Source organism: Oncorhynchus tshawytscha, linkage group LG16, assembly GCF_018296145.1.
Source record: "Oncorhynchus tshawytscha isolate Ot180627B linkage group LG16, Otsh_v2.0, whole genome shotgun sequence".
NCBI lineage: Eukaryota > Metazoa > Chordata > Actinopteri > Salmoniformes > Salmonidae > Oncorhynchus > Oncorhynchus tshawytscha.
The window spans coordinates 67,820,214-67,834,924 of NC_056444.1; the positions used below are offsets into that span (position 1 = coordinate 67,820,214).

At 42.0% G+C, this 14,711-nt stretch overlaps 1 protein-coding gene across 8 annotated transcripts in view; it reads right to left on the reverse strand.

Moving 5' to 3' along the window:
* The window catches only part of LOC112216171 (rap1 GTPase-activating protein 1), a 103,169-nt gene that overhangs the window by 24,232 nt on the left and 64,226 nt on the right, over positions 1-14,711 (reverse strand). For all 8 annotated transcript variants that reach the window (XM_024375958.1, XM_024375957.2, XM_024375960.2 and 5 more), the window contains one exon: positions 13,371-13,473. In XM_024375958.1, coding sequence (XP_024231726.1) covers positions 13,371-13,473 — 103 coding nt within the window. The remainder of the gene's footprint in view (positions 1-13,370; positions 13,474-14,711) is intronic.

The following is a 14,711-nucleotide window of genomic DNA, read 5'->3' on the forward strand; positions in this document are numbered from 1 at the left end:
AATATCTGATTTTTAAAATGTAATTGTCACCCAAATGCCTCACTGTGCTTTCAACCATTGAAAAGCACAGCAAAGTTCAAATGGTAATATAATGTTAGATATTTAGCTTATTTATATTTGACTGAATAATGTGCTATCCACTGTACTTCAATCAGTTTGTGCCTAGTGGGGGAGGAGTGAACAGCAGTGTGGAATCTGCCTGGCTCAGCCTCAGTTATAATGCCCTGTATGCAGGCCTAGTGCAGGTGTCAGAGGTGGGACCTCTCCTTAGAAAATACCAATAGGCCTATCATTAGGATAAGGAGCAATAACTCCTCTCTCTACCAGACCTGTTTGTCAGCTGCTACTCAACTCCACCCACCCATCGTCTGTCTTTCTGAGCTACTCGTTAAAACTTTGGAGAGAAGTATCTCTATCTGTGCATACAGTACATCAGCTGGGTCCAGACTCCTGGACACTACATAATACACTACATAATACACTACATAATAAAATACATACTACAATATATAATAAAATACACTATACAATACATAATAAACTACATAATACCACACATGATAAAATACATAATACACTACATAATACACTACATAATACAATACACTACATAACACTACATAATACACTACATAATACAATACAGTACATAATACACTACATAATACAATAGATAATACACTACATAATACAATACACTACATAATAAAATACATAATACCACACATAATACAATACATATTACAATACATAATAAACTACATAATACCATACATAATAAAATACATACTACAATACATAATAAAATACAAAATAAGCTACATAATACAATAGATATAACACTACATAATACAATACACTACGTAACACTACATAATACACTACATAATACAATACAGTACATAATACAATACATAATACAATAAATAAAATACATAATACAATACACTACATAATAAAATACATATTACAATACAAAATAAACTACATAATACCACAAATAATACACTACATAATACAATACATAATACACTACATAATACGATGCATAATACACTATATAATAAAATGCATAATACAATACATAATAAACGACATAATACCACACATAATGCAATACATAATACACTATATAATACACTACATAATACAATACACTACATAATAAAATACATATTACAATACAAAATAAACTACATAATACCACACATAATATGCTACATAATACAATACAAAATACACTACATAATACAATACATAAAATACATCATACAATACACTACATAATAAAATACATAATAAACTACATAATACCAGACATAATGCAATACATAATACACTACATAATACAATACAATACATAATACACTACATAATACAATACAATACATAATACACTACATAATACAATACATAATACATTACCTAATACAATACACTATATAATAAAATACATAATACAATACATAATAAACTACATAATACAACACATAGTACACTACATAATACAATAGATAATACAATACATAATACAATACACTATATAATAAAGTGCATAATACAATACATAATAAACTACATAATACCACACATAATGCAATACATAATACACTACATAAAACAATACAATACATAATACACTACATAATACAATAGGTCATACACTACATAATACATTACAATACATAATAAAATACATAATACAATACATAATAAACTACATAATACACTACATAATACGATACATAATACAATACATAATACAATACATAATACAATACATAATAAACTACATAATACTACACATAATACACTACATAATACGATACATAATACAATACATAATACAATACATAATACAATACATAATAAACTACATAATACTACACATAATACACTACATAATACGATACATAACAACAATACATAATACAATACATAATACAATACATAATAAACTACATAATACTACACATAATACACTACATAATACGATACATAACAACAATACATAATACAATACATAATACAATACATAATAAACTACATAATACTACACATAATACACTACATAATACGATACATAACAACAATACATAATACAATACATAATAAACTACATAATACTACACATAATACACTACATAATACGATACATAACAACAATACATAACATACAATACATAATACAATACATAATACAATACATAATAAACTACATAATACTACACATAATACACTACATAATACGATACATAACAACAATACATAATACAATACATAATAAACTACATAATACTACACATAATACACTACATAATACGATACATAACAACAATACATAATACAATACATAATAAACTACATAATACTACACATAATACACTACATAATACGATACATAACAACAATACATAATACAATACATAATACAATAATAATACACTACATAATACGATACATAACACCAATACATAATACAATACATAATACAATACATAATACGATACATAACAACAATACATAATACACTACATAATACGATACATAACAACAATACATAATACAATACATAATACACTACATAATACGATACATAACAACAATACATAATACGATACATAACAACAATACATAACAACAATACATAATACGATACATAACAACAATACATAATACAATACATAATACACTACATAATACAATACATAACAACAATACATAATACGATACATAACAACAATACATAATACAATACATAATACACTACATAATACGATACATAACAACAATACATAATACGATACATAACAACAATACATAATACAATACATAATACACTACATAATACGATACATAACAACAATACATAATACGATACATAATACAATACATAATACAATAATACAATACATAATACACTACATAATACGATACATAACAACAATACATAATACGATACATAACAACAATACATAATACAATACATAATACACTACATAATACGATACATAACAACAATACATAATACGATACATAATACAATACATAATACAATACAAAATAAATGCAAATAATCATCATGCTGTAAAGTGTTCTTTTATAATTTTTCTTAATCTGGTTTTATTGCTAGTTTGAGTTACCTGGGGTGGCAGAGAGTTGAACAGACAGTTCAGTACCTTTAAACCTTCAACAAGTCACACAAAGACCAATAGTGATGCAGTCAATCTCTCCTCAACTTTGAGCCAGCTTTGAGATTGACATGCATACCACTGACATCTGCCCTTTGTGTAAATATAAGGGCAATACGTGCTACTCTGCTCTGCACCAACTACAATTTTCCTGTGTCCTTCTTTGCCGCACGTGACCACACAACTAGGCAGTAGTCCAGGTGTGACAAAACTAGGTCCTACACGACCTGTCTGGTGGATTAGATGTCAAGAAAGTAGAGCAATGCCTTATCATGGACAGACCTCTTCCCATTTTAGCAACCATTGAGTCTATATGTTCTGACCGTGATAGCTTGCTATCTAGGGTTACACAGAGCAGTTTAGTCTCCTCAACTTGCTCAATCGTCACAGTAATTCAGTAATACATTCAGTAATACATCTAGATGAGGTTTAGTTTTTGAGATATTTAGCACCTGCCTATTGCTGTTTAACCGTTCAAAAACTGACTGGAGCTCTATGTTAAGAGTGTCAGTTATTTATTTTACTGTCGTATGTACTGTACAGTTGAGTCATCAGCGTACACAGACACACAGGATTTATTCAAGGTCAGTGGAAGGTCATTGGTAAAAACAGAAAACATTTTTTTTTTTTTTCATTTTACCTTTATTTAACTAGACCAGTCAGTTAAGAACAAATTCTTATTTTCAATGACGGCCTAGGAACAGTGGGTTAACTGACTGTTCAGGGGCAGAACGACAGATGTGGACTTTGTCAGCTCAGGGATTTCAACTTGCAACCTTCCAGTTGCTAGTCCAACGCTCTAACCACTAGGCTACTCAAGCCGGCTGCCCTGTGGTACAGGCACTCAACCGAATACTTCCATTAAAGAAAATCCTCTGTGTTCTATTAGATAGGTAGGATGTAAGTCCATGACACCGAAGATTTTTCAGCAATAGGTTATGATCAATGATATCAAAATCTGCACTGAAATCTAACAAAACATCTCCCACAATCTTGTGGTTATCAGTTTCTTTCAGCCAATCATCAGTGTCCTTGCCGAGCATGTTGAGTGCCCTTCCTTATAAGTACACTGAAAGTCTGTTGTTAATTCGTTTTCTGTAAAATAACATTGTATTTGGTCAAACACATTTCTTCCCGAAAGTTTGCTAAGCACCGGTAACAGGCTGATTGGTCAGCTGTTTGTACCACTAAAGAGTGCTTTGCTATTGTTGGGCAGCGGAACGACCTTTGCCTCTTCCACACCAACTTTGCAGAACTCAAAACTACAGTGTGTGTCTTTCATTATTTGGTCCGTTATGCATGAATAGGCGTTTGTTAATCTTAATCTGTTTGCTAATCTTGTCGACAAAATAGTTATTAAAGTGGTTGGCAACATCAAAGGGTTTTGTTATGAACAAACCATCTGCTTCAATGAAGGATGGGGCTGAGCTAGCTTTTTTGCCCAGAATTTCATTTAAGTTACTCCAGAGCTTTTTACTATCATTCTTTATATCATTTATCTTTGTACCATAGTATAGTTTCTTCATCTTTTTGTTTAGTTTTGTACAATTTACTGTATGTTTGTCCAATCTGCTGTGTTGTCAGAATTATTTGCTATTCCCTTTGCCTCATCCCTCTTTAGCCATAGAGATTTTCTGTCATAGGGCTGACATCCATAGATCTAACCATGGGGATTTGGCTGTTCTAACAGTCAGTTTCTTGATGGGCGCATGCCTATCAGTAAGCGGAAAATAAGCAATTTCATAAATGCTTCAAGTGCAGCATCAGGTTGTTCCTCATGACACACATCCCACCAAAAAATCTTTTTCACATCTCAAATCAAATCAAATTTTATTTGTCACATACACATGGTTAGCAGATGTTAATGCGAGTGTAGAGAAATGCTTGTGCTTCTAGTTCCGACAATGCAGTAATAACCAACGAGTAACCTAACCTAACAGTTCCACAACAACTACCTTATACACACAAGTGTTAAGGGATGAAGAATATGTACATAAAAATATATGAATGAGTGATGGCACAGAACGGCATTTGCAAGACGCAGTAGATGGTATAGAGTACAGTATATACATATGAGATGAGTAATGTAGGGTATGTAAACATTATATTAAGTGGCATTGTTTAAAGTGGCTAGTGACACATTTTTACATACATTTTTTCCATTATTAAAGTGGCTTGAGTTGAGTCAGTATGTTGGCAGCAGCCACTCAATGTTATTGGTGGCTGTTTAACAGTTTGATGGCCTTGAGATATAAGCTGTTTTTCAGTCTCTCGGTCCCTGCTTTGATGCACCTGTACTGACTTCGCCTTCTGGATGATAGTGGGGTGAACAGGCAGTGGCTCGGGAGGTTGTTGTCCTTGAGCATCTTTATGGCCTCCCTGTGACATCGGGTGGTGTAGGTGTCCTGGAAGGCAGGTAGTTTGCCCTCGGTGATGCGTTGTGCAGACCTCATCACTACCCTCTAGAGAGCCTTACGGTTCTGGGCGGAGCAGTTGCCATACCAGGCGGTGTTACAGCCCGACGGGATGCTCTCAATTGTGCATCTGTAAAAGTTTGTGAGGGCTTTTGGTGACAAGCCAAATTTCTTCAGCCTCCTGGGGTTGAAGAGGCGCCGCTGCGCCTTCTTCACCACGCTGTCTGTGTGGGTGGACCAATTCAGTTTGTCCGTGATGTGTATGCCGATGAACTTAACTCACTACCCTCTCCACTACTGTCCCGTCGATGTGGATAGGGGGGTACTCCCTCTGCTGTTTCCTTAAGTCCACAATAATCTCCTTTGTTTTGTTGACGTTCACTGTGAGGTTATTTTCCTGACACCACACTCCGAGGGCCCTCACCTCCTCCCTGTAGGCCGTCTCGTCGTTGTTGGTAATCAAGCCTACCACTGTAGTGTTGTCTGCAAACTTGATGATTGAGTTGGAGGCGTGTATGGCCATGCAGTCGTGGGTGAACAGGGAGTACAGGAGAGGGCTCAGCACGCACCCTTGTGAGGCCCCAGTGTTGAGGATCAGCGGGCTGGAGATGTTGTTACCTACCCTCACCACCTGGGGGCGGCCCGTCAGGAAGTCCAGTACCCAGTTGCACAGGGCGGGGTCGAGACCCAGGTTCTCGAGCTTGATGACGAGTTTGGAAGGTACTATGGTGTTAAATGCTGAGCTGTAGTCGATGAACAGCATTCTCACATAGGTATTCCTCTTGTCCAGATGGGTTAGGGCAGTGTGCAGTGTGGTTGCGATTGTGTCGTCTGTGGACCTATTGGGGCAGTAAGCAAATTGGAGTGGGTCTAGGGTGTAAGGTAGGGTGGAGGTGATATGGTCCTTGACTAGTCTCTCCAAGCACTTCAAGAAGAAACCAGCTGGCTGTACCGACTCCGATAGCGTGTCTCGAGTGAGCCATGTTTCCATGAAGCAAAGAATGTTACAGTCTCTTATGTCTCTCTGGAATGCTATTCGTGCTCAGATTTCATCAACCTTGTTGTCAAGAGACTGGACATTGGCGAGTAGTATGCTCAGGAGCGGTGCGCGATGTGCCCGTCTCCGGAGCCTTACATTATAATCACTACATCCGATGGATGTGGCCATGCACGCCTCCAGCTTCGTCTGCCCCTTTTACGGCGATGTTGTTTTGGTTCGCCGGCTGGGATCCGATCCATTGTCCTGGGTGGTGGGCAAAACACAGGATCCGCTTCGGGAAAGTCGTATTACTGGTCGTAATGACGGTGAGTTGACGTTGCTCTTATATCCAGTAGTTCCTCCCGACTGTATGTAATAAAACCTGAGATTACCTGGGGTACCAATGCTTGTTTGACATAGGAGATTACCTGGGGTACCTGACAAACCTCTTGTATGGTTGCTTATACACAATTTTAAGTCTAGTCTTTGGAACTTTTTTCTAGATATGGCTATTACATTATAATCACTACATCCGATGGGTGTGGATAATGCTTTAGACCAGCCACATTAGCAAAGATGTGGTCGATACACGTGGATGATTTAGTTCCTATTCTTTTTGAAAATATCCTGGTAGGTTGACTGATAACCTGAACCAGATTGCTGGAATCGGTCACAGCTTGACGCTTCTTTTTGAGTGGACAGCTTGATGACAACCAGTTAATATTTAGGTCACCCAGAAAATATACCTATCTGTTGATATTACATACATTATCGTGCATTTCACACATATTGTTCAAATAGTGACTTTAAGCACTTGCTGGTCTATAGCAACTTCATATGAGAATAGATTAACCTGTAGCCATATTACTTCTATATCATCTGACATGAGATCCTCTGCAGCCTAACAGGAATATGACTCTGGGCATATATAACAACATCTCCTCCATTTGCATTTCTATCTTTCCTGTAAATGCTATAACCATGTAGAGATACTACTGCATCATCAAAGGAATGATCTAAGTGTGTTTCAGAGATGAAAAGAAAATGAATGTTTTCTGATGTTGGTAAGTTGTCAATTTTATGAGCCTTGTTTCTCAGAATACATACAGTATGCAAATATGGGCTGTTGTTAATCATTTTCTGGGTTGCTTGTTTGTTTTTAGTACTATTCTGAGAGGCTGATCCAAGGTAGACATGTCAGTGACATTTACATTTGAGCCAATGGTACTGAGTGGTCTGCCCGCAGAGGCTTCTTCCTAAAGCAGACCGTTTCAGTGGAAACAGTGGACATTCTATGGGCATATGATTATTGCTGACAATACCCTCGGAACTAAAAGTTAAAGGAACATAGATTGGGTTACTTACATTGATTTCACTTCTCTTTCTCTGGGATAAAATACCATTTCCATGTCCTCTGAGCTTATTATCCTGGTCTGTGAAATGATGAAATTGACAGTAGAACTGAAATAATTACAGTAGAACTGCCAGTTGCTACAATGGCATGTTACACCATGTTTATCACCTTTGGTCAAAGTCAAATGAAACAATGTGTACCTCCATGAAGTCAGAGCAACAATGTGTACCTCCATGAAGTCAGAGCAAGAATGTGTACCTCCATGAAGTCAGAGCAACAATGTGCTAATATACAGTAATTCTAGAGCGGAGACATTTAGAAGAGAAAGCAGCAGGTCATATTTAATCTAATCTCTATGGTTGGAAAAAAAAGTCTGATTTATTTTATTCAGTTAAAGTTGGTAGGAGTCATGTGCCATGTGACGCAGTCTCTGACCGACCTTGACGCTGTGTGTGTGTGTGTGTGTGTGTGTGTGTGTGTGTGTGTGTGTGTGTGTGTGTGTGTGTGTGTGTGTGTGTGTGTGCACATAAGAATGACTGCCCTTTGCAGATGGCTCTGACCCTCACAGTACCCACACTGTCACGTTCTGACCTTTATTTCCTTTGTTTTGTATTTATTTAGTTGGTCAGGGCGTGAGTTGGGTGGGCAGTCTATGTTTGTTTTTCTATGTTTTGGGGCATTTCTATGTTTCGCCTAGTATGGTTCTCAATCAGAGGCAGGTGTCATTAGTTGTCTCTGATTGAGAATCATACTTAGGTAGCCTGGGTTGCACTGTTTGTTTGTGGGTGATTGTCTATGTTGTAGCTTCACGGTCGTCATTTGTTTATTGTTTTGTATGCAGTGTCAGTACTTTCTTGATTAAAGATTTACCATGGACACTTACCACGCCGCATTTTGGTCCGACTCTTCATCACCACTAGAAAACCGTGACAGAATCACCCACCCAACTCGGACCAAGCGGCGTGGTAAACAGCAGCGACGACAGCAGCAGCAGCAGCAACAACAGCTGCCAGCATCACAGGACTACACAACTTGGGAGGAGATAGACAGGTGGGCGGTCGACCCAGGAGAGTGCCGGAACCCGCCTGGGATTCAATGGAGCAGTGCAAGGAGGGTTACAGGAGGATGAGGTTGGCGAAGCCAGCACGGCAGTGCGACAGGTACGAGAGGCAGCCCCAAATTTTTTTTTGGGGGGGGCAGACGAGGTGTGGTACTAAGCCAGGTAGCAGACCTGAGCTCACTCCTCGTGCTTATGATAAGCAGCGCATTACTGGTCAGGCACCGTGTTATGCGGTTAAGCGCACGGTGTCGCCAGTGCGTGCCCATAGCCCGGTGCGCTATAGGGCAGCCCCCCGAAAGTGCCATGCGAGTGTGGGCATTGAGCCAGGGCGTATGGTGCCTGCTCAGCGGGTCTGGTCGCCGGTACGCAGTTTTGGTCCAGGTTATCCTGCGCCGGCTCTGCGTGCTGTGTCTCCGGGGCGCTGGGAGGGTGCAGTGCGTCCTCTGCCTGCACTCCGCTCGTGCCGGGCAAATGTGGGAGTGGAGCCTAAGGGAGAGGTGCGTGTAGTAAGCACTAGATCTCCCGTGCTTACCCACAGCCCGGTTCAACCTGTGCCTGCACTCTGGAGGGTTTGGGCTAGAGTAGTTGTCCAGCCTGGGGAAGTGGTGCCAAGGTTGCGCACCAGAGCTCCAGTGCTCCCCACAGCCCGGTCCTTCAGGTGCCTCCTAACACCAAGCCTCCTGAGGGTCTCCCCAGCCTGGTGGTTCCTGTGGCAGCCCCACGCACCAGGCTGTCTCTCTGTCTCCTCCCTGCAGGTGGTCCTGTCTGTCCGGCGCCGCTGCCGGAGCCTCCCGCCTGTCCGGCGCCGCTGCCGGAGCCTCCCGCCTGTCCGGCGACGCTGCCGGAGCCTCCCGCCTGTCCGGCGACGCTGCCGGAGCCTCCCCGCCTGTCCGGAGCCTCCCGCCTGTCCGGCGCCGCTGCCGGAGCCTCCCGCCTGTCCGGCGCCGCTGCCGGAGCCTCCCGCCTGTCCGGCGCTGCTGCCGGAGTCTCCCGCCTGTCCGGCGCTGCTGCCGGAGCCTCCCGCCTGTCCGGCGCCGCTGCCGGAGCCTCCCGCCTGTCCGGCGCCGCTGCCGGAGCCTCCCGCCTGTCCGGAGCCTCCCGCCTGTCCGGCGCCGCTGCCGGAGCCTCCCGCCTGTCCGGCGCCGCTGCCGGAGCCTCCCGCCTGTCCGGCGCCGCTGCCGCTGCCGGAGCCTCCCGCCTGTCCGGAGCCTCCCGCCTGTCCGGAGCCTCCCGCCTGTCCGGAGCCTCCCGCCTGTCCGGCGCTGCTGCCGGAGCCTCCCGCCTGTCCGGCGCCGCTGCCGGAGTCTGAGGCGCCAGAGCCCGTCAGCCCAGAGGCGCCAGAGCTTCTGCCCCTCTGTCCAGAGCTTCTGCCCCTCTGTCCAGAGCTTCTGCCCCTCTGTCCAGAGCTGCCCCTCTGTCCAGTGGGGTCATTGAGAGGGGTGGCCATGGTGAGAAAGCCACGGAGGCGGACAATAAGGCGGACTAAGACAATGGTGAAGTGGGGTCCGCGTCCTGCGCCAGAGCCGCCACCGCGGACAGACGCCCACCCAGACCCTCCCCTATAGGTCAAGGTTTTGCGGCCGGAGTCCGCACCTTTGGGGGTACTGTCACGTTCTGACCTTTATTTCCTTTGTTTTGTATTTATTTAGTTGGTCAGGGCGTGAGTTGGGTGGGCAGTCTATGTTTGTTTTTCTATGTTTTGGGGCATTTCTATGTTTCTTTAGTATGGTTCTCAATCAGAGGCAGGTGTCATTAGTTGTCTCTGATTGAGAATCATACTTAGGTAGCCTGGGTTGCACTGTTTGTTTGTGGGTGATTGTCTATGTTGTAGCTTCACGGTCGTCATTTGTTTATTGTTTTGTATGCAGTGTCAGTACTTTCTTGATTAAAGATTTACCATGGACACTTACCACGCCGCATTTTGGTCCGACTCTTCATCACCACTAGAAAACCGTGACACACACAGTACCCCTCATTCCAACAACTATCAATAAGCACAACCTACGATCTCTCAGCAATGCCTTAAAATAATATTTCAGAGATGGACAGAATATGAATGTTTTCTGATGTTAGTAAGTTGTCAATTTCATGAGCCTTTTCTCAGAATACATACAGTATGTTAATATGGGCTGTTTTTAATCCTTTTCTGGGTTGCTTGTTTGTCTTTAGTACTATTCTGAGAGGCTGATCTAAGGTAGACATGTCAGGGATTTTGGCAATGAGGATACCATGCTAGTTCGCATTGGCTAGGGAAACTGCTTCCTTCATACTGGACACAGAGACATAAAAACGGTATCCACAAGCTCATCTGACTGTGCGGAAGTAGATAAAGGGCCTCATTGCCAAAATCCTGAAGTATTCCTTTAACACACGGCCTTCTCATTGTAATGCTACAGATGACTAATGGTCCAATCCTTCACAGATGGTGTTAATTAGGGATTGGCCTGATTTCACCACAATGCTCACTGACTCTTGATCTGGTAAACCGTTCACGACCCCCTCTCTACTTCCTGCTTCTCACACCGTCTATCCAACCCCTCCTCAAGATTCAACCCTTCTACTCTTGGTCTGCTACTTAGGTCTAATGTCGGGAAGGCCTACTCAAAGAACTATGCATGGGTGTTGGCTGGATTATCAAGGGAAGTGAATGATTCAAGTTAAATAATCCAATCTAACCCAATCTCAGAACACTGTCTTGATCTGTTTCTCATTCTAACCATTACATTCTGTTCAGCCAGTCAAGTGTAAGTCCTTCCTTTCTAAGTGTAGGGAATCCTCTTAAACCTCACAGACATCATCAAGATTGTATCCTCTGAATCACCAAGCTCAGATACCTTTAATCTAATACCTCCCAAAATATCTGAGACAGATTAGTTAGCCTTTCAGTTCAGATGTAAGACCTGTCAAAAGGTATATATTCTTTGAAATGGATCATTTGGAAATGGGAGCTGATGACAAGTATTTTGACAAGTACTATTGCCACAATTTGAATTGTGAATGAATTTAGAGTTAGGTTGCCAAGTCACTGTAAGCCATAAGCAGTATAGTAGTACATTAGTAAGGTAGGTGACACACTGTGGTTTTGGGACAGGGTCATTTTACCTTCAGAATTAATATTATTCAGACAGGCTTTAGGGTAGAGAATAGAGACACACAGGACCGACAGTATGAGTACAGTCTCATGTTACACAGGGTCAGTACAGACAGAACCGAACAGATATGGTGAGTACAGACAGATAGAACTGGCAGAACAGACAGGGTGAGTACAGACAGACAGAACTGACAGAACAGACAGGGTGAGTACAGACAGACAGAACAGACAGGGTGAGTACGGTCTCAGGTTACACAGGGCCAGTACAGACAGAACAGAACAGACATGATGAGTACAGACAGACATAACAGACAGGGCGAGTACAGACGGAACAGACATGGTGAGTACAGACAGACAGAACAGACAGGATGAGTACAGACAGACATAACAGACAGTACGAGTACAGACAGACAGAACAGACAGGGTGAGTACGGTCTCAGGTTACACAGGGCCAGTACAGACAGAACAGAACAGACATGATGAGTACAGACAGACAGAACAGACAGGGCGAGTACAGACGGAACAGACAGGGTGAGTACAGACAGACACAACAGACAGGGTGAGTACAGACAGACAGAAATGACAGAACAGACATGGTGAGTACAGACAGACAGAACAGACAGGGTGAGTACAGACAGACTGAAATGACAGAACAGACAGGGTGAGTATAGACAGACAGAACAGACAGGGTGAGTACAGACAGACAGAACAGACAGGGTGAGTACAGACAGACAATGTGAGTACAGGCATACTGAAATGACAGAACAGACAGGGTGAGTACAGACAGACAGGAATGACAGAACATACAGGGTGAGTGCAGACAGACAGAACAGACTAGGTGGGTACAGACAGACAGAAATGACAGAACAGACAGGGTGAGTACAGACAGACAATGTGAGTACAGACAGACTGAAATGACAGAACAGACAGGGTGAGTACAGACAGGTAGAACAGACAGGGTGAGTACAGACAGACTGAAATGACAGAACAGACAGGGTGAGTACAGACAGAACAGACAGGGTGAGTACAGACAGACAGAACAGACAGGGTGAGTACAGACAGACAGAACAGACCGGGTGAGTACAGACAGACAGAACAGACATGGTGAGTACAGACAGGCATAACTGACAGAACAGACATGGTGAGTACAGACACAGAGAACATAGGGTAAGTGAGTGTAGGTTATGCTGGGGGGTGTAAGCTGAGGACGGGTGTCCACAGCACACAAATCCAAACCTCTCCATCCATCCACTCCCCTCCCACCCCACCCTCCCCTCCTACCTTGAGGAACGGTGGAGCGGTGTACGGGAGAGGGGACAACAGCGGCTGGAACAGTGGTGGATCTAGTGTGGTAGAGATCCGGGGGTCACCCCCATTTTGTTTCCTACAAACACAGAAAACACACAGAGAGAAACATGAACATCAGACAGATCAGAATAAGTCCCTCATATCACATTGAGGTCATGAGGGGAGAGAAGGGGAATAAACAATGTGGCTGAATGCCTCAGGGTTCTAGGGTTCGAATCCCTTACAACTGCAACACAACACAACACAATAAACAGCTATTTAGGAAACACTGGCTGCAGCATGGTGCCCATTCTGGGAAGCATCACAATGGCCTACGGTGTAAACAGTAAACTGAGGTTGAAGTGCAGTATGAAGAGACTGAGTAATCCAATATAATTCTAACTCCTCATCTCTGCTCTGACTTCCTTCCTCTATTGTTCTGGCAGTAGGGTATTATTAGATAATAGATATGATGACTCAGTGACCGGAGGAAAATATATTGTATTACATTTCAGGCTAAATAAGGTTTCTGGGGATATGAGAGTTGAGCTAAAGGGTGACATTCAATATCTTGTAGAAACCAATACAAATACTGGACGAGCTTGAGACTCGAGAATATGTTATAGTCAACATTTCTGGTGAATACAGGAAATGTATTGCCATTTCTCCCTGATTGAGAATCCCACTGTGTCCAGATGAAGATCAAGTTTAAACTTGATTTGTCCCAGAGAGCAATTGGTTTTGCAGCAAAGGAACATAAAACACAATATTAAACATACAAAATCCCCATGGAACACAATGCCACAGTTATAGTGAATACCATGATATTGCTAGTACATCATGTCATAGGGCTGACATCCATCAATATGCATACACTGTATATACAAAATCATGTGGACACCCCTTCAAATTAGTGGATTCTGCTATTTCAGCCAGACCCGTTGTTGACAATCAACCAATCAAATGTATTTATATAGCCCTTCTTACATCAGCTGATATCTCAAAGTGCTGTACAGAAACCCAGCCTAAAACCCCAAACAGCAAACAATGCAGGTGTAGAAGCATGGTGGCTAGGAAAAACACCCTAGAAAGACCAGAACCTAGGAAGAAACCTAGAGAGGAACCAGGCTATGAGGGGTGGCCAGTCCTCTTCTGGCTGTGCCGGGTGGAGATTATAAGAGAACATGGCAGGTGTAAATTAAGATTTTAAAAAATTGCAAATTAATATAGTGGTTAGTAGAGCTATGAGTTGTTGGTTGGTGAGGCTGAATAAAGCAGATTTCCAGTCGCTGTCAGATTAGTTTTAAAAAGGTATACGGAGCAGGCTGTATGAGT